The sequence below is a fragment of the Malaclemys terrapin genome, chromosome 3 (genome assembly GCF_027887155.1).
Source record: "Malaclemys terrapin pileata isolate rMalTer1 chromosome 3, rMalTer1.hap1, whole genome shotgun sequence".
NCBI classification, from domain to species: domain Eukaryota; kingdom Metazoa; phylum Chordata; order Testudines; family Emydidae; genus Malaclemys; species Malaclemys terrapin.
The window spans coordinates 115,653,431-115,676,904 of NC_071507.1; the positions used below are offsets into that span (position 1 = coordinate 115,653,431).

General features: G+C 39.1%; 1 protein-coding gene and 1 long non-coding RNA gene across 12 annotated transcripts in view; one reads left to right on the forward strand and one right to left on the reverse strand.

Moving 5' to 3' along the window:
* TRDN (triadin) overlaps positions 1–23,474 on the forward strand; it is a 284,763-nt gene that overhangs the window by 186,948 nt on the left and 74,341 nt on the right. For 7 of the 9 annotated variants that reach the window (XM_054021587.1, XM_054021581.1, XM_054021584.1 and 4 more), the window contains 7 exons: positions 5,819–5,866; positions 8,439–8,486; positions 10,999–11,022; positions 16,119–16,169; positions 16,683–16,733; positions 21,323–21,373; positions 22,984–23,034. In XM_054021587.1, the coding sequence (XP_053877562.1) occupies positions 5,819–5,866; positions 8,439–8,486; positions 10,999–11,022; positions 16,119–16,169; positions 16,683–16,733; positions 21,323–21,373; positions 22,984–23,034 (324 nt within the window). The remainder of the gene's footprint in view (positions 1–5,818; positions 5,867–8,438; positions 8,487–10,998; positions 11,023–16,118; positions 16,170–16,682; positions 16,734–21,322; positions 21,374–22,983; positions 23,035–23,474) is intronic. The other 2 variants (XM_054021583.1, XM_054021588.1) reach the window with 2 other exon arrangements.
* Positions 1–23,474, reverse strand: part of LOC128833607 (uncharacterized) — an 81,818-nt gene that overhangs the window by 23,979 nt on the left and 34,365 nt on the right. The window lies entirely within an intron of this gene.

The following is a 23,474-nucleotide window of genomic DNA, read 5'->3' on the forward strand; positions in this document are numbered from 1 at the left end:
AAGGTGGTCTCATGGATTGGTAACTGGTTAAAAGATAGGAAACAAAGGGTAGGAATAAATGGTCAGTTTTCAGAATGGAGAGAGGTAAACAGTGGTATCCCCCAGGGGTCTGTTCTGGGACCAGTCCTATTCAACATATTCATAAATGATCTGGAAAATGGGGTAAACAGTGAAGTGGCAAAATTTGCAGATGATATAAAATTATGAAAGATAGTTAAGACCCAGGCAGACTGTGAAGAGCTACAAAAGGATCTCCCAAAACTGGGTGACTGGGCACCAAAATGGCAGATGTTATTTAATGTTGATAAATGCAAAGTAATGCACATTGGAAAGCATAATCCCAACTATACATATAAAATGATGTGGTTTAAAGTAGTTGGTACCACTCAAAAAAGAGATCTTGGAGTCATTGTGGATAGTTCTCTGAAAACATCCTCTCAATGTGCAGTGGCAGTCAAAAAAGTGAACAGAATGCTGGGAATAATTAAGAAAGGGATAAATAATAGGACAGAAAATATCATGTTGCTGCTATGTAAATCCAGGGTACACTCACATCTTGAATACTGTGTGCAGATGTGGTCGCCCATCTCAAAAAAGATATATTGTAATTGGAAAAGGTTCAGAAAAGGGCAACAAAAATGATTAGGGGTATGGAAAGGCTTCCCTATGAGGAGAGATTAATAAAACTGGGACTTTTCAACTTGGAAAAGAGATATGATTGAGGTCTATAAAATCATGACTGGTGTAGAGAAAGTAGATAAGGAAGTGTTATTTACTCCTTCTCATAACAAAAGAACTAGGGGTCACCAAATGAAATTAATAGGCAGCAGGTTTAAGACAAATAAAAGGAAGTATTTCTTCACACAACGCACAGTAAATCTGTGGAACTCCTTGCCAGAGGATGTTGTGAAGGCCAAAACCGTAACAGGGTTCAAAAAAGAACTAGATAAATTCATGGAGGATGGGTCCATCAATGGCTATTAGCCAGGATGGGCAGGAATGTATCCCTAGCCTGTTTGCCAGAAGCTGGGAATGAGCAACAGGGGATGGATCACTTGCTGATTATCTGTTCTCTTAATTCCCTCTGGGGCACCTGGCACTGGCCATTGTTGGAAGACGGGATGCTGGGCTGGATGGACCTTTGTTCTGACCCAGTAGAGCCATTCTTATGTTCATACTTATCCACGTCTTCTGGCCTTGGAATTGCTGGTTGGCTAATTTTGTTAGTAAATTTCTATCCTCCCTATTCAGTTTTACTTGTTTTGCCCTGTTATCTATACAGAGCAAGAACCCACCCAGTTGATAAGACACAAATGAACCTTCTAATTTCTTACAAGACACATAGAGAAGTTAGAAAAGTTCCCTTTTACATTTTCTTTGTTTTAGTCAGTAAACAATCTATATTAGATTAAATTAGCAAAAATTCACCCTGGGATAACTATACATTTCAGTGGAGTTTCACTTATTAACACCTAGTATGAATTTAATCCTAATTTTGAAACTCCCACATGGTTTGTTTCTTAATGAAAAGACTGTAATGATTAAAATATTGCTACTGTTTCCTACACTGCTCAGCAAGACTCAAAAGTGGAATTCTTTTGTACTGTATTTACACCTTAAACTAGGACTAAATATGGCCCTTGTCTTTTATATCTATTTATTTGCTAATTGCTGCTCTTCATCTGCTTACTTAGCATCTTCCCATTGTGAAAACAGTTCAGGCTTAGCTTCTGTCAGGATTCAGTTTGGCTACCAAACTCAGTAACTGCTTCCGAAGCCTTAACATTCTGAAGCATGTTCAGTGAGGGGAACAATCATGGTGTGATTACAAGTGGAGTTTTTGTTTTAACTTTCTTCTCCAGTTCCTCTGGACTCTCTCCAGGTCAGGACATTAAGAACAGCCATACTGGGTCAGACCAATGTTAATCTAGCCCAGTATCCTGTTCAGCATGTGGCTGGAGCCAAATGCTTGGGATGGAATTAATAGACCAGGAGAATTATCGAGTGATCCATTCCCTGTCGTCCAGTCCCAGCTTCTGGAAGTCAGAGGTTTTGTGACTTACGGAGCTGGGGTTGTGTCCCCGACCATTTTGGCAAGTAGCCATTGATGGACCTATCCTCCATGAACTTATCTAATTCTTTGTTGAACCTCTTACATTTTTGGCCTTCACAACATCACCCAGCAATGAGATCCACAGGTTAACTGTGCGTTGTGTGAAGAACTTCTTCCTTATGGTTGTAGTAAACCTGCTGCCTATTAACTTCATTGAGTGACTCATAGTTCTTGTATTATGTGAAGGGGTAAATAACACTTCCTTATTCCCTTTTATCATATCATTCATGATTTTATAGCCTTCTATCATATTGCCCCTTAGTTGTCTCTTTTCTAAGATGGGGGCAACACAAATGATAAAAGGAATAGAAAACTTGACCTATGAAGAAAGGTTAAAAAACCTGGGCATGTTTAGTCTTTACTATTTTAGTATCTTTCTGATGAGTTATCAGAGGGAGACCAGTCTACCTAACTTTGATACATGGAAGGATACTGAAACAAATTAATAAATAATTGGTTTGTAAGTACCTGGAGGATAATAGGGTATAAGGAATAGTCAGCATGGTTTTGTCATGCACAAATCATGCCAAACCTTGACCTAATTTCCTTCTTTGACAGGGTTACTGGCCTAGAGGATATCAGAGAGGCAGTAGGGATGATATATCTTGATTTTTAGTAGGGCTTTTGACACAGGCCCACATGACATTCTCATATGCAAATAGGGAAATGTAGTCCAGATGAAATTACTGTGAGGTAGGTGCACAACTCAAAGAGTAGTTATTGATGGTTTGCTCTCAGACTGGGAGGGTGTATCCAGAGGGGTCACACTAAAGTCAGTCCTGGGACCAGTACTAGTCAATATTTTCATTAATGACTTTGATAATGGGAGGTTTCAGAGTAGCAGCCGTGTTAGTCTGTATTCGCAAAAAGAAGAACAGGAGTACTTGTGGCACCTTAGAGACTAACAAATTTATTAGATGCATCCGAAGAAGTGGGCTGTAGTCCACGAAAGCTTATGCTCTAATAAATTTGTTAGTCTCTAAGGTGCCACAAGTACTCCTGTTCTTTTTTTGATAATGGGATGGAGAGTATGCTCATCAAATTTGGAGATGAGACCAATCTGTGAGGAGAGGACTGAATTAGGATTCAAAATGCCCTTGACAAATCAGAGAATTGGTCTGAAATCAACAAGATGGAATACAATAAAGACAAGTGCAAAGTACTGTACTTAGGAGGAAGAAAAACCAAACGGGTAACTAAAAAATAGGGAATATTGGTGGTAGTACTGCTGAAAACAGTCTGGGGGTTAGAATGGATCACAAATTGAATATAAGACAACAATGTGATTCGGTTGCAAAAAAGGCTAATATCATTTTGAGGTATATTAACAGGAGTGTCCTATGTAAGACATGGGAGGTAATTGTCCCACTCTACTCAGCACTGGTGAGGCCTCAGCTGGAGTACTGAATTCAGTTCTGGGCACCATACTTTAGGAAAGATGTGGACAAATTGGAGAGTCCATAGGAGAGCAACACATATTATAAAAGGTTTAGAAAACTTCACCAATGAGGAACTGGGCACGTTTTGTTTTGAGATCATAAGACTGGAGGAGGAGAGGGGGGCTGATAATGGTCTTCAAATACTGTTATAAAGAGGATGGTGATCAGTTGTTCTCCATGTCTAGTGAAGGTAGGACAAGAACTAATGGGCTTAATCTGCAGCAAGGGAGATTTAGGTTAGATATTAAGAAAAGCTTTCTAATTATTAGGGTAGTTCAGCTTTGCTTCCAAGAGAGGTGGGATTCCTGTCATTGGAGGTTTTCAAGAACAGGCTGAACAGGGGTGGTCTAGATCAGGGGACGGCAACCTCTGGCACGCGGCTCGCCAGGGTAAGCACCCTGGCGGGCCGGGCCAATTTATTTACCTGCTGACATGGCAGGTTCGGCCAATTGCAGCCCCCACTGGCTGCGATTCGCCGTCCCAAGCCAATAGGGGCGGCGGGAACCGGCGCAGGTGAGGGATGTGCTGGCCGCGGGTTCCCGCCACCCCCATTGGCTTGGGACGGTAAACTGCGGCCAGTGGGGACCGCGATCGGCCGAACCTGCCATGTCATGCTTACCCTGGCGAGCCACGTGCCAGAGGTTACCGACCCCTGGTCTACAGTTACTTGGTCCTGCCTCAGACCAGGATGTCCCTTCCAGCCCTACATTGCTATTATTCTAGACATGTATGATCTTGGCCTGAATGTAATACATTTTTATAAAAATTCTGTTATAACCAAACCAAAATGAATGCAGCAAACCCAGGGAATTTTATGCAACACTACTCTCTGAGCATCAGTAATGTCTGTGTCTGTCAAGTCATTTACCCATCTTAGAGTTTTATACAGCTTCCCACCACTGTAGTATCTGGGCATCTTCCAAATAAAAATGGCAACATCTCTAGTACGTTTCATGAAGTCTCTGCCACCCTCCCTTTTAGTGGTCAAAACTCTACTTGGAGTAGAGGGGTGTTTTGACTTTTAACATTTTTAGTTTACTTTTTAAAATTTGATTTTGTTTGGGGTGAGATGGGGGGGGAGGCGGTTATGAGGCAGGAGGTGACTGAAAATACTTTATTCCCAGATGTCACATGATTTGACTTGGGCTTTTTGATCTGCACTGTCCCTGAGGAGTGCAGCCATGTTGGTGTTTCATAGATCAAAATATCTCCATACCTTTAGTAGAATGTTTACAAGGATTTCTTACTTTGATCTACATTCAGTGGGACACCTTTAATTTCAGCATGAACTTTATCTATGTTCTGGAATAAAAACTGTGTTTTATACCCATTTAGTATAGAAATGACAATGCAGCAGCTTTGAAAATTCATTAGCTCTGAGTGGTATGTGGTAATCTCGAAGAGATTTCCCTGTGGGCAAAGAATCTTAAAGTGAAAATTATGACCGAGTAGGGAAGTTTATTACTGTTTTTAATTTTAAGCTTTGTTGTTCAGTGATGGAGAAAAGCTAATCTCTTAAACCAAGAAAGGACCAAACCAAACCCCCTGAGTCTAGATACCACCAAATCTTTTCTGCATGGTGGGGACAGAATGTGGGGAAGTAAGGTTTGGCATCTGGATCAAATTTCATGATTGGCCTCTATCATTTTAATAGACTTAGCCAAAACCTTGAATCCAAATGCCCTCGAATGTTTGGAGCCTGGAAATCTGGATCTGAATTTTGTAGGTCAGGCTCATCTTTTTCTTAACACTTGAAAAGTTCTGGCACTTGCTAGCCAGCTCCTTTAGGATTTCTCTGACAAAGTATCAAAGTGTCAAAAGTTTCTTCTTCATAGATTTAGAATGTTTTTGAGGAAACTTAACCCTGTGTCTAGCCTGTTATATGCCTGCTGAGTGAATTGAGTTAGTCAAGTCCATTTATTTTCAGTAGATTTATTTTACTATCAGCTTCTTGGTTCTTAGGCCTTCATGTGCAGATTATATATATTAGAATGACCTCACCTATATTTTTTTCATTTTTATGCTTTCTCATCATTTTTTTCTCTTTGCCATGTCTTTCCACTGATTCAATAAATACAAGATCATCAGAAAAATTGTTTTCATTAACAGACAAGCACTTTATATTGCAGTATGTTCTATGGCTAGCTTTGCTGTCCTTTGCTCTTTTAATCTTGCTCAGAGCAAATGCTGTTTTGGATTGCTATCTGGTATCTTTGAAGTATTTCTGCAGACTGTTTTTCATTCCATCAATGTTCTGAATTTTCAGAAACCGGACAAGCCAAAGAGCAAGTCATTGTGGTTTCAGCTAAGAAAGGTAAATGTAGTTTGGAGAAAACAAGCATGCTTAAAAATTCATTTGGTCCTTATCATAGTAGTTTTGTGGCTATATGTACATTTTGAAATGCATTTATTACCAGATTCCATTGCTCTTGTTCACAGTGAGTGGCACCTTACAATGGGCTCAATCCTACTAAACCAATAAAGCATATAAGCACGTGCTTAATTTTTGCTAAGTGCTTAAGTTCCATAGAAATCAATGTGACTACTCACATTCTTAGACCTGGCCTACAGTTAGAATTTAAATCAACATAACTATGGTGCTCATGGGTGTGAAAAATCTACAACCTGCCCTGTAGCTTTGCTGATCTAACCTCAAGTGTAGATGCAGTTAGGATGATGGAAGAATGCTTCTGTTGCCCTAGCTACCATCGCTCAAGGGAAGTGGTTTTCCTACATTAACAGGAAAAAAACCTTTCCAATGCTGTAGGATGAATCTACACTACTCCTGTGCCAGCATAGCTACAATGCCGTAGTTATGACATTATATTCTCTATAGCATAGACAAGCCCTTAAAGTTGAGCATTTGCTGGCATGTTTTGGTGAAGCGGGGTCAGAGTCCTCAGCATGTTGCTGGATCAAGACCCTTGTAAATAGCCCCATTGATTTCAACAGGAACTACTCAATGTGAGTAAACATGGCAGATTGTAGCCATTAGTATTTACATTAGTTTTAAAAGCAAAATCCTTGAATGTATTTTTTTTGCAATGGACTGTAGCATAAAGTTTTATACTGAATGTTTTCTTGTACCAGGTTGAAAAAAACAAATGAAAAGGATGCTGCTATCAATGAAAACTCTGTCAATACAAACAAAGAAATTTATTTCCCTATGTTTAGGGCCCTACGAAATTCACAGCCATGAAAAACGTGCCACTGACCATGAAATCTGGTCTTCCACCATGAAATCTGGTTTTTTGTGTGCTTTTACCCTATACTATACAAATTTCAGGGGGGAGACTGGCATTTCTCAAATTGGGGGTCCTGACCCAAAGGGGAGATGCAGGGGGGTCACGGTATTGCCACCCTTACTTCTTTGCTGACTTCAGAGCGGGGCAGCCAGAGAGTGGTGGCTGTTGGCCGGGTGCCCAGCTTTGAAGGCAGCACCCTGCCAGCAGCAACGCAGAAGTAAGGGTGGCAATGCCATACCATGCATCCTTACTTCTGCGCTGCTGCTGGCTGTGGCTCTGCCTTCAGAGCTGGGCTCCTTGCCAGCAGCTGCCACTCTCCAGCTGCCCAGCTCTGAAGGCAGCGCTGCCACCAACAGCAGTGCAGAAGTAAAGGTAGCAGTACCACAACCGCCCTACAATAACCTTGCCACACCCCCCCCCCACACACACACACACAACTCCTTTCTGGCTCAGGACCCCTACAATTACAACACCATGACATTTCAGATTTAAATAGCTGAAATCATTACATTTATAATTTTTAAAACCCTATGACTATGAAATTGACCAAAATGGATTATCAATTTGGTTGGGCCCTACCTAAGTTACCAAAAATGACTTAGATTGTTGAAAGTAAAATAATTTTCTGAACACAGTTTACCTCTTGCAATTTATCCTTTGTTTATTTTTTGCATTTCTCTCAACTTGTTCAATGAAATTCAATTGAGACATTTTTTCCTTTCAGTTTCTTAGTGCCACAGATTTTGTGTTTCAAACACTGCAGGAAATTTCATTTGGTCTAAGGATTTGTAAGAACTGCATTTTATAGATGTTAAATGTTGGACCAGATTTAAGCTGGCACTACACTTTATCACTAAACACAGATGTTTGCAAATTTTTCTTCCCTAAATAACAAGAACTTACACATTCTATTAAATACACTTACTGATCTCCTGGGGATCTTGCATATTCCCAATTGTGTCATGTTAAAGGTCAGAAAATATGAAGGCCTTTATTTGGGCGTGTGCCAGGAGGGACTGTGACCTTCTTGTGTGGCCCCACTTCCTGGACATCCACCTGTTAGCTAATTTGCTAAATAACCACAGGGACCAAATAATCTCTCTCTATCACACCATTCCTGCAAAGGAATTAAATAAGTATTTCAGTGATCTAGTCCCACTGATGTCAGTAGAACTATTCACATACTTCAAGTGAAGCATGTGCATAGGCCCTGATTCAGCAAGCCACTTAGGGTTTTGTACAGGCACTCATCATTAGTATGCGGTATAGGGACTGCTATTGAGGGAGGCCCTGGCGTGACTGTGCAAAGCAAAGCCTCTGGTGTGGCTCTCTGTGCAGTCATGCCAGGCTCATCACAACCTGGCCTGAGGTTTCTTTCAAGACAAAGAAGGAAATGTTGTATTATTCATTTTTGAAAGAAATGAAATATCCCCTTTCACTTTATTCCTTTTCTTTATAAGACAGGTCAAAAAATGTGTTACCAGTTTATTGTGAGGAAGGGAGGTTATCTTGTGGTCACAAGACTTTGAAATCATTTCCTTCAAAGAAATCTGTAGACATTTAATTACTTCAGAAAGGCTTTGTGTGGGGGGCAGCGCTTCTGACTGGAAGTCTTACTTAAACCTTATCTTTGTTTTGCAGCAGTACCTGAAAAGAAGGAAGAAAAAACAGCGAAGGCTGTGGAGCAAGGTAAAGAGAAACTTGAAATATTTTGACATTATCTGCTTTAGAAAGACAATGGCACAAGGGAAAAAACAGACAGCTTCATGGCAATAACCTTTAAATTCACTACTCTATCAGTCTGTGCCATTGATCTGTTCAGTTTGCCAGAGAAGAGAGAATTTCAGATAGGATTCTGGCTCGGTCTCTCGCTTACATAATACAAAACACACACAGACGCTTCAAGTGAACAAACCATTCTGGAGTCTTAACATTTCACCTGTCCCATAGGGGATTTCCTGTCCTGCAGGGTGACTTTCATTCGGCAACATCAGGTCCCCGTTTAAAAAAAAGAGAGACAATCATGTGGTAGGACAAGTGGAGCTTCAGCCATCTGTGGATCAGATTCTCAGTTGGGATAAATGAACGTAGCTCCATTGAAATCAACAGAGCTGTGCCAGCTTACACCACTGAAGATCTAGCGCGATGTCTCTACAAAGATCTGGAGATTGCATTGCATCCTAAGAAAAACTGGAAGGCTGATGGCCTGTCTTAGGCTATGTCTACAAGTGGAGCTGGGGGAGGGGGGCTACCAGCTCACGTAGACATACTTGTACTAGCTCTCATTGAGCTAGCATGCTAAAATTAGTAGTGTAGCCAAGGTAGCATGGGCAACTCAAGCAACAGCACGGGTTAGCCACCCTGAGTACCCGCATGGGGTCCAGGCAGTTTGTACTAGGGGTGGCTTGCCTGTGTTGCCACTTGCCTCTGCCCATGCTACCCTGGCTACACTACTATTTTTAGTGTTAGCTTGATGAGAGCTATTGTGAGTACATCCGTACATGCTGGGAATCACACCCCCAGCTCCAATGGTAGATGTAGCCTTACATTAGTGTAAAAACCCATTGAGTAAAATTCTGGTCTTTTTTTTGAAAAACTTCAGTAAAAGGGCTTTGCATTAGGTGCTAGTAGATATCCTTTTACCTCTCACCCTAGAGATGGGCCAAAGACCCCTTGAGTAGTCTGCTTGAGGTCTGCTGCAGGCATCCTACACTGGACTATGATGTAGTAGATCTAGCAGCTCACTCACTGCACCATCCCACACATGGACATGCCTCTAAAACTGAGCAGTGACAGCACTTGTGATATTAGTTGTCAGAGTCCACTGTTCAGTAAGCAAAGGAAAGGAAGAATATCCATCCTACTGTAATGCTAGTTCAGTATTGCCAAGCCCAAACATTCAGGAATTGGGGTCCCAAAATCATGAGGTGGGTTAAAATTCATGAGATTTTTTTTTTAAATCATCATTTGGGGTTTTATTTATTTGCCTTCTGGTTTTTGAGCCTTAAGGGTTTACTTGGGTCATGTATTCAAGCTTTTCTCCACAAACATGAGGGTTAAAAATACAGTTTTAATTTTAAGATTCTCACCTACTTGTCTGATTCTAGGGGCTGGGGCTTTAAGAGCAACACAAAATACTGAAAGTTATAATAAAATCACGAGTTAGCAGCATTGCTAATTTAACAACCCTAGCAAGAATTCTAGTGTTTCAAAATAAAATGTTCAGATATTAAAACTGTTTTGCCTTTGATTTTAAATCGCTTGTATATGGAACTGGGCAAAATAGTGGTAGGAAAATTATTATTGATAATATTTACCAGCTTTTATATTCGTAGAAATGTAGAGATTGGTGCAACCTTTGCAAAATGTTTAAAGGAGAGTAGGAAGAGCAGGGTGGTTGGAGAGCTTCAGAGAACAGGCAGAGCTTTAACTCCATCCCCCTATTGAGCGGCCAAAAGAAGCTGAGCAAATGGGGAGTGGAGGAGAGGGGCAGGATATTAAGTTATTAGTAGAGGCTAGCAGTGAATTACTACTTACTCTATTTCCTCTTTGCTCCCGGTCTGTCTGCACTTTGAGCTGGAAGGGTAATTTACAGCTGGAATACATATGTGCATTTTAGTTTTGATGTAGTTAGCATGCTAAAAATAGAAGTGGAGCGAGCACAGCAGGATGAGTTGGCCATCCCAAATAAAATCCTGTTCAGGACCCTAGGTGTGTACTTGGGCAACTAGCCCATCTGGCTGCTCGCACTGCCAGGGCTACAGTTCTATTTTTAGCATGCTAGCTAGATTAGAGCTAGTGTGTGTACATCTACTCAAGCTGGAAAGTACCCCTGCAGTTGGATGTGTAGATGTACCCCTAAGTCACAATACTCCCTGGGTTACTGGACACTGCTACAAAGGTTGCTAATTAGTAGAAAATTGTACAGGTTGTTTTGATATTTTTTGTGTGTGGTGTGGTTACATGTCCACTACAAATTGGACTGAGTCCATGAACTCATTTCACATATGCTGTCAAGCAGCCATAAAATGGTAATGACTTTCATTCTAATCCTTAGCAGTTAAGGTTAATTTCTCTTGTTTGTTGACTAAAGATGTTTTTATGGGTTTCTTCTATTACAACCCATTTTTTGTTAGCATTACTTTTTTGCTCCCACAAGAAACAAAGGTTATTCTAAAGAGGTTTTTTGTTTTTTGTTTAGATAAACCAAAGCCGAAAGAAACAAGTAAGTTTTATCATACATTTCCCCTAAACTCTACAGATGAAAAGAAGTATATGAGAGCCAAATATGATTATTTATTATTACGGGACGAGTGAATGGATGAATGGTTGATTAGATAGAATAGGATCAAGTAAATAGAGGTATTCATATGGAAATGCTAAGAAATTCTTTTCTATTTTAGAGCAGAGGATTAGGGTCTCTTTACTGTTTGCTCTCTACTTCTTTTGGCCATGAGGAGATTTCTCACCTCTGTGTAACACTGCTGTGAAAAACCTAGATTACAAAAAAAATATTATTTTATAGACAAAATTCTTCTCTCTGATTGTCACTGAGACTCTGTTAGCCTCAGTAAGTATCGCAGCTGTGTATTCTCATGTCAGTAGAAGTTTAATGCTGAGAACCAGTGAAGAATAAATAACAGAGGGCCTTGGTGTGAGTTAGTGGTGCTATCCTGCATACCAGACTATAATTTTGCCATAATTATAATATAGTTTTCAATGGCAACTATACGATAGATCTCAGACTGCTCATCTAGTCATAATATGTCCTATATCTATTTATAATTTACGCTAATATTTCCAAGCTTTCTTTTAATTCTTGAATGACATCTGTATCAGATCCAGCACCATCCCAAAAGCTAAGCTTTTCCTGGAGATGGCATTAATCTTGGCAGCATTTTCTGAATGGCTTTCTGGTTTTTTGGATCACTTGGAATGGAAGGCCTAGTCAATAATGATTCAGGCTTTGAGTTCACAAGTGTTTGATCTCTTGAAATCAAATCATTGGTGTGACATCTTTTGAAATAATGCAATAATGGTGCTGTTAGTAATGGAGATGCACATTGCCTGAGTTCTTATAAGCAGGCTTCTGAACTTAATGGGTTTAGCAGTGTGTGATGCTGGCTGGCTTATTTTGCTAATATAATTAAATGTATTGTCATTGCTGGAATTGACCACAAAAGCTGCATTCAAATCACATAAGGGGTCTTGACATAAGCGTTCAGCAATAAGGACACTGATTCTGAAGACAGAAACTCCATCTTTTGCCCACCCATTTGTTGCTTTGGGGTGTTGCAGGATGTGGCATGGTATACAGCACTGCCGTTGGGTGACTCCTACAATATAGAGGCACAAAGGTGTAGTTAATAATTTTCAGCCTTAGCTCTACATTTCATTCATGGTAACATTTATATTATATATGAATATTTAATATTGAGTCTATTTAGTATTTGACTGTTTGATAGTAATATTAGATAGGTAACACTGTGTTTCACAACATTGGCATTGAATTGTTTCTTTTCTGTGTTTTGAGCATGAGATGGCTGAAACACTGACTGCAGAATCTGGCATTTGAAAATAGAAGGGAGACAAATCATTTGTATATTTTTAAGGATTTAAAAAAAAATATCTATCCCAACAAAATGATTCCCCCCCCCCATTTAACAAACTTTCCCCTGACCTTTTCTTTTGTAACTATTTGAAAGAAAGAGGCTCTTTCTCTGTATGATCATGAATACAATGTAACACACTTCCATTGAACTAATTCATTCTACAGATTAGAGCTTTACTATAACCAGAAATGAGGTTTTATCAGCTTTTGGTCAACTTTGCTATAAGTGAAGTCTCATTATAACCGAATTCCCTATATGCAAATTTCCAGATACTAGACTTGTTCTATAAAGAGCACAGTACTAAAACAGAAACAAAAAGCTTCATTGTTGCACTGATAAATCTCTAAACCTTGGATGTATGCCACATTTTAGAAAGCTATGATGAGAAAAAGTGAAGTGTGATTTCAGTCTGCCAATAAAAGTCACTGAGGTTATTTATGCCTTTCAGCAAACTTTGGCAAGTTTCAGACCTGCACTCCTATTCCCAGCAGAATTTAGGCCCAGGCCTGTTATTTTCTGCAGAGAAAGCTAGGCTATCTTCTACCACAATGCTCTCCAGCATCTTCAAGCACTGGACTCTTGGCCCACTCCTAGATCCTTAGAGGAAGGCCAGATGACCTGATCTTTCTCACACTTTCCTAGGAGAGCTGGGGAGGGGAAGGGTGGCAGAGAGCAAGGTAGGCGTGCTTTTCCTAAATATATTGTCTTCTGTTGGTGGCCCGCCTACCTTCCGCCACCAGTATTTGTCTGCAAATTATTATAGCAGCAAGAAGCCGCAGTCATGGACCAGACCCCATTAGTCTAGGTGCTGTACAAAACACATAACAAAAAAGTCATAGAATCATAAAAGTGTAGGGTTGGTAGGCACCTCCGGAAGTCATCAATTCCATCTCCCTGCACTTAGGTAGGACTAAATAAACGTAGACCAGGTGTTTGTCCAACCTGTTTTTAGAAACCTCCAATAATGGGTACTCCGCAGCTTCTCTTGGAAGCTTACTCCAGAGCTTAGCTACCATTAGAGTTAGAAAGTTTTTTTCCCAATATCTAACCTAAATCTCCCTTGCTGCAGATTAAGGCCTGTCACAGGGCACCTTTGTTCCTACCCAGTGAATTGCATTGCCTGGGCAGTTCAGATGGTTTCACGATCACAAACACACTGGACCGGTTGTTTTTCACTAAGGTGTGTGTTTATTCCCGTCTAACATAACAATACCATGCAATGTAAGCTTACAGCCAGGATAGGCTTTCCTGTAGCTCTCACCCCCAGAGCCATCTCCTGAACTTCCCTTGCTTCCTGTTTCCTCCCCTTTTATTATCCCCTGTTACCTTGTTAGCCCAATGATTGTCACCCAGGTGCTCACAATCCCCCATCAGAAATTGTATAATTGCCCTCAGCCTTCCTCAGGCTGCAGCAATGTCAGTGATCAGGGTGCTGCTGGTAGCGCCCATTCACAGGCTTATTACTTCATGGCCTACTTTCAGTACACATGGAGAACAAGTGATCACCATCGTCTTAATAGCAGTCCTGAACATATTTGAACACTGTTATCGGGTTCTCCCTCAGTCTTCTTTTCTCAAGACTAAACGTGCCTAGTTTTTAAATCTTTCCTCATAGGTCAGGTTTTCTAAACCTTTTATCATTTTTGTTGCTCTCCTCTGTACTCTCTCCAGTTTGTCCACATCCTGCCTGAAGTGTGGCACCCAGAACTGGGCACAGTACTCCATCTGAGGCCTGACCAGTGCCAAGCAGAGTGGGACAATTACTTACAATGTCTTATATATGACACTCCAATTAATGCATGCCAGGATACTGTTAGCCTGCTTTACAGCTGCATCATTGTTAACTCCAGTTCAATTTGTGATCCATTCAACCCCATGCCCCCTTTTCAGGAGTACTATCACCTAGCCCGTTACTCTCTATTTTGTAGTTGTACATTTGATTTTTTTCTTTGCTAAGTCAAGTACATTGTGCTTTTCTTTATTGATTTAATCTTATTGATTTGAGACCAATTCTCCGATTTGTCAAGTTTTTTTTTTATTTCTAATCCCGTCTTCCAAAGTGCTTGTAGCCCCTCCCAGCTTGGTGTCATCGTCAAATTTCATAAGCATATTCTTTACTCCATTATCCAAGTCTCAAATGAAAATGTTGAATAATACAGGACCCAAGACTGACCTGTGAAGAACCCCACTAGATATGCTATTGCAGTTTGACAGAGAATCATTGATAATTATTCTTTGAGTACCATCTTTCAACAAGCTGTGTACCCACTTTATAGTAATTCCATCTAGAACATGTTTCCTTAATTTGCTTATGAGAATGTCGTGAGGGCCTGTGTTAAAAGCCTTACTATAATCAAGATATATCATATCTACTGCTTCCTATCTATCCACCAGGCCAATAAACCTGACAGAGAAGGAAATTAGGTTGATTTGGCATGATTTGTTCTTGACAAATCCATGCTGGCTATTCCTTATGAACCTATTATCCTCCAGCTGCTTACAAATTGATTAATAATTTGTTCCAGTATCTTTCCAGGTATCAAAGTTAAGCTGACTGGTCTTTAAGTCCTGGATCCTCTTTGTTCCCCTTTTTAAAGAAAGGCACTAAGTTTGCCCTTCTCCAGTCTTCTGGAACTTCACTGATAGTCCAGGTATTCTCAAAGATAATTACTAATAGTTCTGAGTTTGCTTCAGCTGCTTCCTTAAGTACCCTACGATGAATTTCATCCGCCCTTGCCCACTTGAATACAACCAACATCTAAATATTCTCCAACCTGTTCTTTCCCTATTTTGGCTGGCTTTCCTTCCGTCCTTTTGTTAATATTACTTGCGTTGAGTAGCTGGTCACCATTAACCTTTTTAGTGAAGACTGAAGCAAAATAGGCATTAAACATCTCTGCTTTCTTTCAGTTATTACTTCTCCTTCCCCACTAAATAGAGGGCCTACATTTCTTCATCTTTCTCTAGCCTACAATGTTTTTAAAGAATCTTTTTTTATTGCCTTTGATGTTCATTGCTAGGGTAACTCATTTTGTCCCTTAACCTTTCATATTTGTTCCTACATGCTTGTGCTATTCTTTTGTTCGCCTCCTTATCAATTCGTCCATGTTTCCACTTTTTGTAGGGTTCTTTTTTGATTGTTAGCCCTTCTCTTATTTCTGCTGGCCATGTAATGCACTTTCCCTAAGGGGTTGAGGCACCTCCAAGCATTAAATGACTAGTAGGAGCAGAGGCATCTTTTCTGACCTGTTAAAAAAGAATGGAGGAGGGTGGACAGACTATCTATCCCCAAGGAGATACTGGAAGGATTAAAAAGTATCCGGCTTATTTTGCTGACCCCTTGAAAAATGAAGATGCGAAAGTGGGTCACCGAAACATTATCTGAGGAGAGTTGGTCAGTTTGCTCCCTTCTGATGGCAACTAAGATTAAAAGAGTATCCTGGACCTGTGGGAGGCTGCTTGTTTAAACTTTAGTAAATCTTGCAAGTTTCATAAGGAAATCAACAAAACACATACTGTGAACTGAGACAGGCAGGTTTCACACAACTCTTCTAATCAGTTCATCTCTTGCCATTTGTGCCATTGTATAGCTAGAGTCTCTCATACTGTTTAACTGGTTCATTATCTCATACGATTCAGTCTCTGTATTTCACAAACCAGGCTTTTGCTTGTGACTGCCATTGTATCGGTGCTAAATATTTCTTTACAGAACCTGTAAAAGAGAAAGAAGTGAAACCTCCAGCTGCAACAAAGGATAAAGGTAATATAGCAGCATAAAATACTGCAAGTGCCAGAGGATTCGATTTTTTTTTTAATCCCCATTATATATAGATGTCTTTATTTGTAACATACAACATAGTTTTGGATTGGTGAGGAAAATACATTTTCAGAATTTAAGAAATATTCTGACTAATTATTACTGCCTGAATTGTAGATGAAGAACAAAGCTGAGGCAATCCAAAATGTTTGCAGGGAAACTCAGAATTACAGCCTCAGAATCGAGAAGCATTTGATAAAGTTTGCAAAGGATTTCAGAAAATATGGCACAAGTTTTAAGTGATCTTTATTCTCACATTGTAATTACATAAAATGTGTTGTTTTATTTTGTAAGCATATTAAATATGGTCAAAATCAGTGTTTTTGACTGAATTTTGAAATGATTTTGGGAACTGTTTCAAACAATCAGTTGTCTGATCAAGCATTGTCACTGAGTCATCAGATTTTAGCCTTTAGCCCTTTGGTTTGATAATTAAACTAATACATATTTTTACAGAGCATGTCAAAGAAAAGGAAGTAAAGCATCCTGCAGCTTTAAAAGATAAAGGTAATTATACACAATATGCTAGAATGTTTTTTGGTTTAAAATTATCATAACTAACTTTATTATAATTATAACTGAATCTAGGAGGGGCTTTCCTCTATCTTTAAAAATAATCTGAATATTAAAATTGTCAAAATCTTGTTTACCATATATGCGATGAAAGGAGAGTCAAACAGTGTTACTAACTAGTGTGTAGAAGCCACAGAACTATTAATATACAAATGCTAGTTCATTATGAAAACTATCTTCATCAGTGATTACGATCTATAACCTCATCAAGATAAAGAACTATTAGTATCTTCTAGAGGCAGTTGGAAAGTTCTGAATTGAACTGCTTGTATAAACCTGTGGATGTAACATGAATAAAGTAAAACAGTAGCATATGAAATGGTATGAAAGTATGATAGATAGTGACATGCCTTCAGGGCTTTGTAAAGGCTGAGGTTAAAAGCTCACTGCTTCAACCATTCAACCACCTGAGTCTTTAGAAGTGCAAGTCTGTCTATTTCTTCTCTCCCTTTCTTTCTCATGTAAGTTTAAAATTTCTTATGGCATGTTTTGCATGTATAGATGGTTAACTCAACTAAAATTTCCCTTGAGTCACTGTTTTTAAGCATGCTGTGCCCCCTTCATCCCCCTTATTGCTATCCTCCACTCCAGAGTTACTTGCATTTCAAGGGTGAAGCAATATGTGTATGTACATAGTTTAAAAAGTGCTTTGTTCTTCAGGATAAGAAGTATCACCATATATGTAAATATAATAATATCTTATATTAGATAACAGTAACTATTTTGTATTATTTCAAACAGGAGTAACTGAGGAAATTAGTTTATTTTCTCCATGTAGAATAACACCCCATGTAAATTAGTGAACTGTAGAGAAAGAGACAGCAATTGAATTGCTAGATATATACTCAAGCCCTGGTAATCATGCTGATTTACCACTTCTTTATGATAAGGGCCCCCATCCCACAAACACATTCACACATGAATAGTCTCGCTCTTCAAGTGATTGTCCACGTGAATTCCACTTCTAGTGTGCATGCACCCCATTGGATGAAATTGGATTATTTCAGCAAGCAGTGTCCATTGGGGACACACCTGCTCCCTGGATCCTTCATTCCCTCCCATCCAAGGGCATAAAGGGCATAGCGGGGTCCAGTTGTCCTTCAGTTTCTTCTCCTCATCCCTAACAGCAAGACAGAAATCTGCTTCTCTGTACATTGTATTTTTCTCTTAGACTTGTAAATATATTAGATCATATAATTAACGTAGGGTTTTTTTCATGTCCATTGACATTAGATGTGTGTGTGTGTGTGTATGTGTGTGTGTGTGTTTAGGGACTTGTCAGGTACTGGGATTTAGCTGCTGTGCCTGAAACAAACTCCCCAGCATTTAAAACGTGCCCATGTTGTAATGCAGTTATTTTGCCTAATGATGGGAGGTGCCTTTTTTGCCTTGGAGATAGATGCTCTGTCAGGGACATGCCTATCTGTTGCTCCTTTCTCCAAAAGGCCATGTTACACTCCCAGACTAGGGATGATTTTAAAACTGGGGCTTTATTAAACTTACTATCCAAAAAAACAAATGCATGCAGCGTGCACAAGTCCCATACCCACTCAGTTTCACTGGAGCACAGCAACCCTTCAGGGATAACATTTTGCTTCTCCACTGTATTCTCTTTTTTCCTATTCAGTGCTGTCGGTTGTTGGCTGCGTGTGTGTTCTTGCTGTGTGTGTTGCACCAGCTCTGAATCAGAGTTTATGTGCATCAGATGCATTCAGTAGGTTCATTCAATAGGATAAGTAACTGTTCTTTCCAGTCAGTCAGACCACACACCTACTTGAAGTTAAGTATGTGCGTAAATGTTTGCAGGATAAACACCTACTTGTTTTATTTTTTATTATATAAATTAACAAGTAAAAGAAATACAAGGTAAAATTGTGAAAAAAATCTCAATTAATAGATAAACATTAATTTTATGTAAATACTAGCTTGTATATGAGTTTAAACATTATGAACCAGAAATATCCCTCTACTTTCCATCCAACCAGTCTTTGATGAGATAGTGAAAAGTTTGTTGAATCTCTTTTGGAAAGAAAAAGGCAGATGCTATGTGGGGATTTGGCATGCTAATGAAAATCAACTTAAGAGAAAGCAAAGGAGAGAACTGATATAGCTTTTATCAATTCAGCATTTGAAGGCCACGATTTCAAAAAAGGAAACTACTGCACAAAATCTCGGTTTCAATCATATGTACCCAAATGGCTGGATTTGGGGCCTTCAGGCCAAGTACTAATCCCTGTTATGGAGCTTGTGAGCTCAATGTTGGTGTTCTTGGAAAATGGAATAAAGGCATTGATTTTAGTTTTGGATGAGCTATTTAAATATTTTTGTGATCAATACAATCCCTGCAAGAAAAGAGGGATCATGGTATCTAATTCAGACTCTTATGGGCAACAGGGTGAGTTTTGGGATAACAAGAGAAAGATGAAGATTCTCTGAATCAAAACTCTTGCTATGAAACTGAGTCTGTATGTGTGAATTATTACTACTGCCAGTAGAAAGGCAGGAAAGAGTGAAGAGGAGCATTGACTCAGTCCAGCTTTAGCATTAAGCATGTTTTTGTTTAAGGTGGAGGAATTTCAGATGTGGATATTCTGCCAGTCTGAACGTAACAGTGGCTCTCTGTCTAGTTAAAAGGCTGAACCAAATGTCCCTGAACCTTATGGTCAGGTCTACTTCTAGTTTAATAAATGCCAATTAAGGAGAATACTAAAGAAACTTACTTTCTTCTACGGAAGAAATATCGTCCTATTAGGGGCAGAATCTGAGACTTATTTATAAATATAACACTAAATCTTCAGCTCTTTGCTGAAATAAGAAAGCCTCTTCAACAATTTCAGGTTGGTTTAATTTTGATTTGTTGGATTAGTCTGAGGCCAAAGAAACTCGGGATGCATAGGTTCCTGTGCATATCTTTTATTGTTATCCAGTTATGTGCTCTATTTATTTTTATGGGTTTCAGAGTAGCAGCCGTGTTAGTCTGTATCCGCAAAAAGAAGAACAGGAGTACTTGTGGCACCTTACAGACTAACAAATTTATTAGAGCATAAGCTTTCGTGGACTTCTATATGCATCCGAAGAAGTGGGCTGTAGTCCACGAAAGCTTATGCTCTAATAAATTTGTTAGTCTCTAAGGTACCACAAGTACTCCTGTTCTTCTATTTGTTTTTATGTTTCTACACAAGGAAAAAAGTCAGTGGTTTGTATCCCTTTCACAGTACTTATACTACATGTTATTTAAAGAAACAAATGTGTATTGTTTGCTGCTCTTTGGTCCTTGATCGAACTTGCTATGCATTGTTCATTTGAAGTTTTAAAAAAATCCTGTTTGTAGCATTCAGTAGAGTATTTTCTTTTATAGCAAGTATTTTCCTTTCAAAATGGAAATTTATGGTGTGTAAATTTAAATGTCCTCTGATGCCTACTAAAACAAATCAGAAAGTGATGACTTTTTCAGACTATATGGCCGATTTCTTTTATTCTCCTGTTTTATTGCTAGAGTATGAATATTTGTGTAACAACAAGATTTTTGTTCTGATTAATTTATTTACTCCTGCTGCTTGTTCCTATCCTAAAATTTAGCTAACATTGGTTTATACAGAGCCTACAGTAATCCTTGCAAGGAGATGTAGTTCTGCTAGGCATTTAAGTGCCATATCAGCTCAGAAGGATTATGACTGACTCTAATTAGCATTCCTACAAATGGTAACATTCATTCACTTCAACCAAGTGACATTCAAAAAGGTCCAAAATTGTTTCCTCCCTTTGAAAACATCATTTCCTATCTAATCCCTGCAAATGCTCACTGACCTGTACACTTCAGAGGCCAACAGATTAGCACCAGTAGGAAATGGCTATTAATAAGATGTGTTCCATATAATATTAATGATACGATGTAATAAGGGTGCTCAGTACTCTTACTGAGATAAAATACATATTCCCCGCCTAAGGTATTGAATTGAAGGGCCTGACTGAAAGCCCACTTAGAGTCAATGGAAAGATTCCTGCTAACCTCCAACAGGCTTTGGCTGAGGCCCTAAGAATCTGGTCCTGTATTCAGATCCACTACATGGATCTCTGCATCCAAGCAAAGTTCTAGGTGTCCCTAGTCTCTGTTTGCCAGAAGCTGGGAATGAGCAACTGGGGATGGATCACTTGATGATTACCTGTTCTGTTCATTCCCTCTGGGGCACCTGACACTGGCTACCATCGGAAGACAGAATACTGGGCTAGATGGACCTTTGGTCTGACCCAGTAGGGCCATTCTTATGTTCCTATGTACTTCAGAAGGGCTCTATGTGGGGCCAGCAGTCTGTGCTAATGAATCGTATTAAAGAATCAGGGACTTAATTTGACAGAACGTGAGAGGTGATTGCAGACAAAATGCCAGAAAGTGTAAAGAGAGATCAAGGGTTATATCGGTTTAGCTTTTACCATATGTTACTTGCTAGTTCTTTTTAAATGAATCATGTATACATCTATTATTTTTAGTCATTAAAACTGAAATCCACTGTACTTTCCTACAGAGCATGTAAAAGAAAAAACGGTGAAGACTCCAGAAGTTCCAAAGGACAAAGGTAATGGCACAAGTTAAATATAAATTCATAGATTTAATAACTAAATATCTGAATAGCTATGCAATATTGGAAAAGAGTCTCAAATGGAGATACATGGGTATTATTAGTAATCTCTCTTGAGATCTAAATTCGCTACTAGATAACACTCAGGTTATCTTAAAGCACACATACAAGATATACTGTAGGTTCAGTGTCAAATAACAAAATTAAATGCCCAAACAGACTTCTCCTACCAACAGGGTCATCAAAACTGAAATTAGAAGGCATAGCTGGTCGAAAATTGGAATCTGCATGCTGTGTGAAATTCTGATATTTCAAAATGTGTTTAGTCTCAAATTGGGATGGAAAAGTTGAAATATCAAAATTTCTCACAGCATGTAAAGTTCTGAAAAAATTTGAATCAAAATGTTACGACATTTCATTTTGGTTCACAGTTGAATTGCATCAACCTGAGCTGCTGGCTCAGGGGAGTAGTAGTTCATTCCTCATTTTTTTCTCGGGACCAGGCTCCTTGGCCAGGCTACAATTCCTGTCACCTTTCCCTCTGGTTGAAATTGAAAAACTCTGAATTGCCACTGTGAATGATAATGAATAGTTATTGGGCCATGCAAAAAAAAGTGAGAATGACAGTAAAGCCTGCTAGTTAGGGCCCCCACTTCGGATGTGTGAGATTCAAGTCCTTGTTCCAATGAGTATCTATTTATACAAACATAAAACGGCTTTAATGGGAAAGACTGAGGGAGCCTGGCACCAGAATATTCCATTGCCCTGTGATTAGGACACTCTCCTGCAATGTGGGAGATCCAAGGTCTAATCCTCTCTCTATATCAGACAGAGGGGAGAACTCAACGTGGGTCTCCTCATCTGAGGTGAGTGGCCTAACCACTGGGCTAAAGTGATAAGGAGGGTGGCACTATCACTTCCTCCTCTGGTTATGTCAGACTAGCCCAAAAAATCTACATGTTTCAGTAATGTCAAAACAAACAGTTTAGTTTCAACATTCCCAAAACACTTCAAGTTTTTGGTTTTAGTCAAAACTATTTGGTGAACTCAGTATGAAGTTGAGAATAGTTTTGGGTTGACAGAAATGGCTTTTTTTGATGAATAAACTATTTGTTGAAAAAAAAAATTGCCCAGCTCTAGTTCCATATCTTTTGTCAGTCCCAGATAAAAAGAACCTCTCCTTAGCCTTCTTTGGCATCTTCTGGCTTTTAATTCTAACACTAACTGTATCAGTGTGTGCTCATTTTGTATTTCAGTTCAGTCATGGAAAAATCCATTGCTGATGCCAACCGATGTATAAAATTACTTTCCTCTTCATAAATCATTATTCATTTTCTATTTGAGAGACAACCTAACAAGTTCTCTGAATACAAAAGAACTAATGGCATATTATAGGTTTGTTATTTTACTTATCAAACTAAGTCTAAAAGGCTCAGTTAATTACATCTTTGTATTGTCCTGCTTACTTCCATGCTATTAAAGCCACTTGATTATCACATCTGTCTTCTTTTCTCTTTCCATATCAAAATATATGACTCACTTCCTTCTCATGTGTCATCTTTTTTCTCTAACCTGACTTCTGATAAATGTTAAGTGTTTCTTTCCAGAGCCTGTTAAAAGAAAAGAAGTGAAGCCTCCAGCAGCCTTAAAGGAAAAGGGTAATGGCTCATAGTCACATGTAAAAACACCTATTCCCTTATTAAATATACAGTTGTTCACACTAACTGGTGCATCATTGCCTCAGTGCACACAATTCCTGTTAACCTTAAATTCTGAGATCTTCTGTGAAAAGTTACAAAAACCGGCACCGTCTTATTCATTAGATCTGATCCCTTTGTGTTTCTGAAGTCACATGTAATTAAGAAATAAAAATAAGGTTTTCTATTTTTGACTCTTGTCTGATCTGCAGAGTCAGTGCACCTACTGGAGAGAAAGCTGGTGTCTGCTGCTTCTTATGCATCACTCACTAACAGAATTGTTAACTAAATTCCAGTTATTGGCTAAATTCATTGACTCCTGTGCAAGCCCATGGAAGACAATGGGGGAGCTCAGTTGTACTAAGGTCATAGTTTGGCCTATAGAATCTTTTCATGGTTAA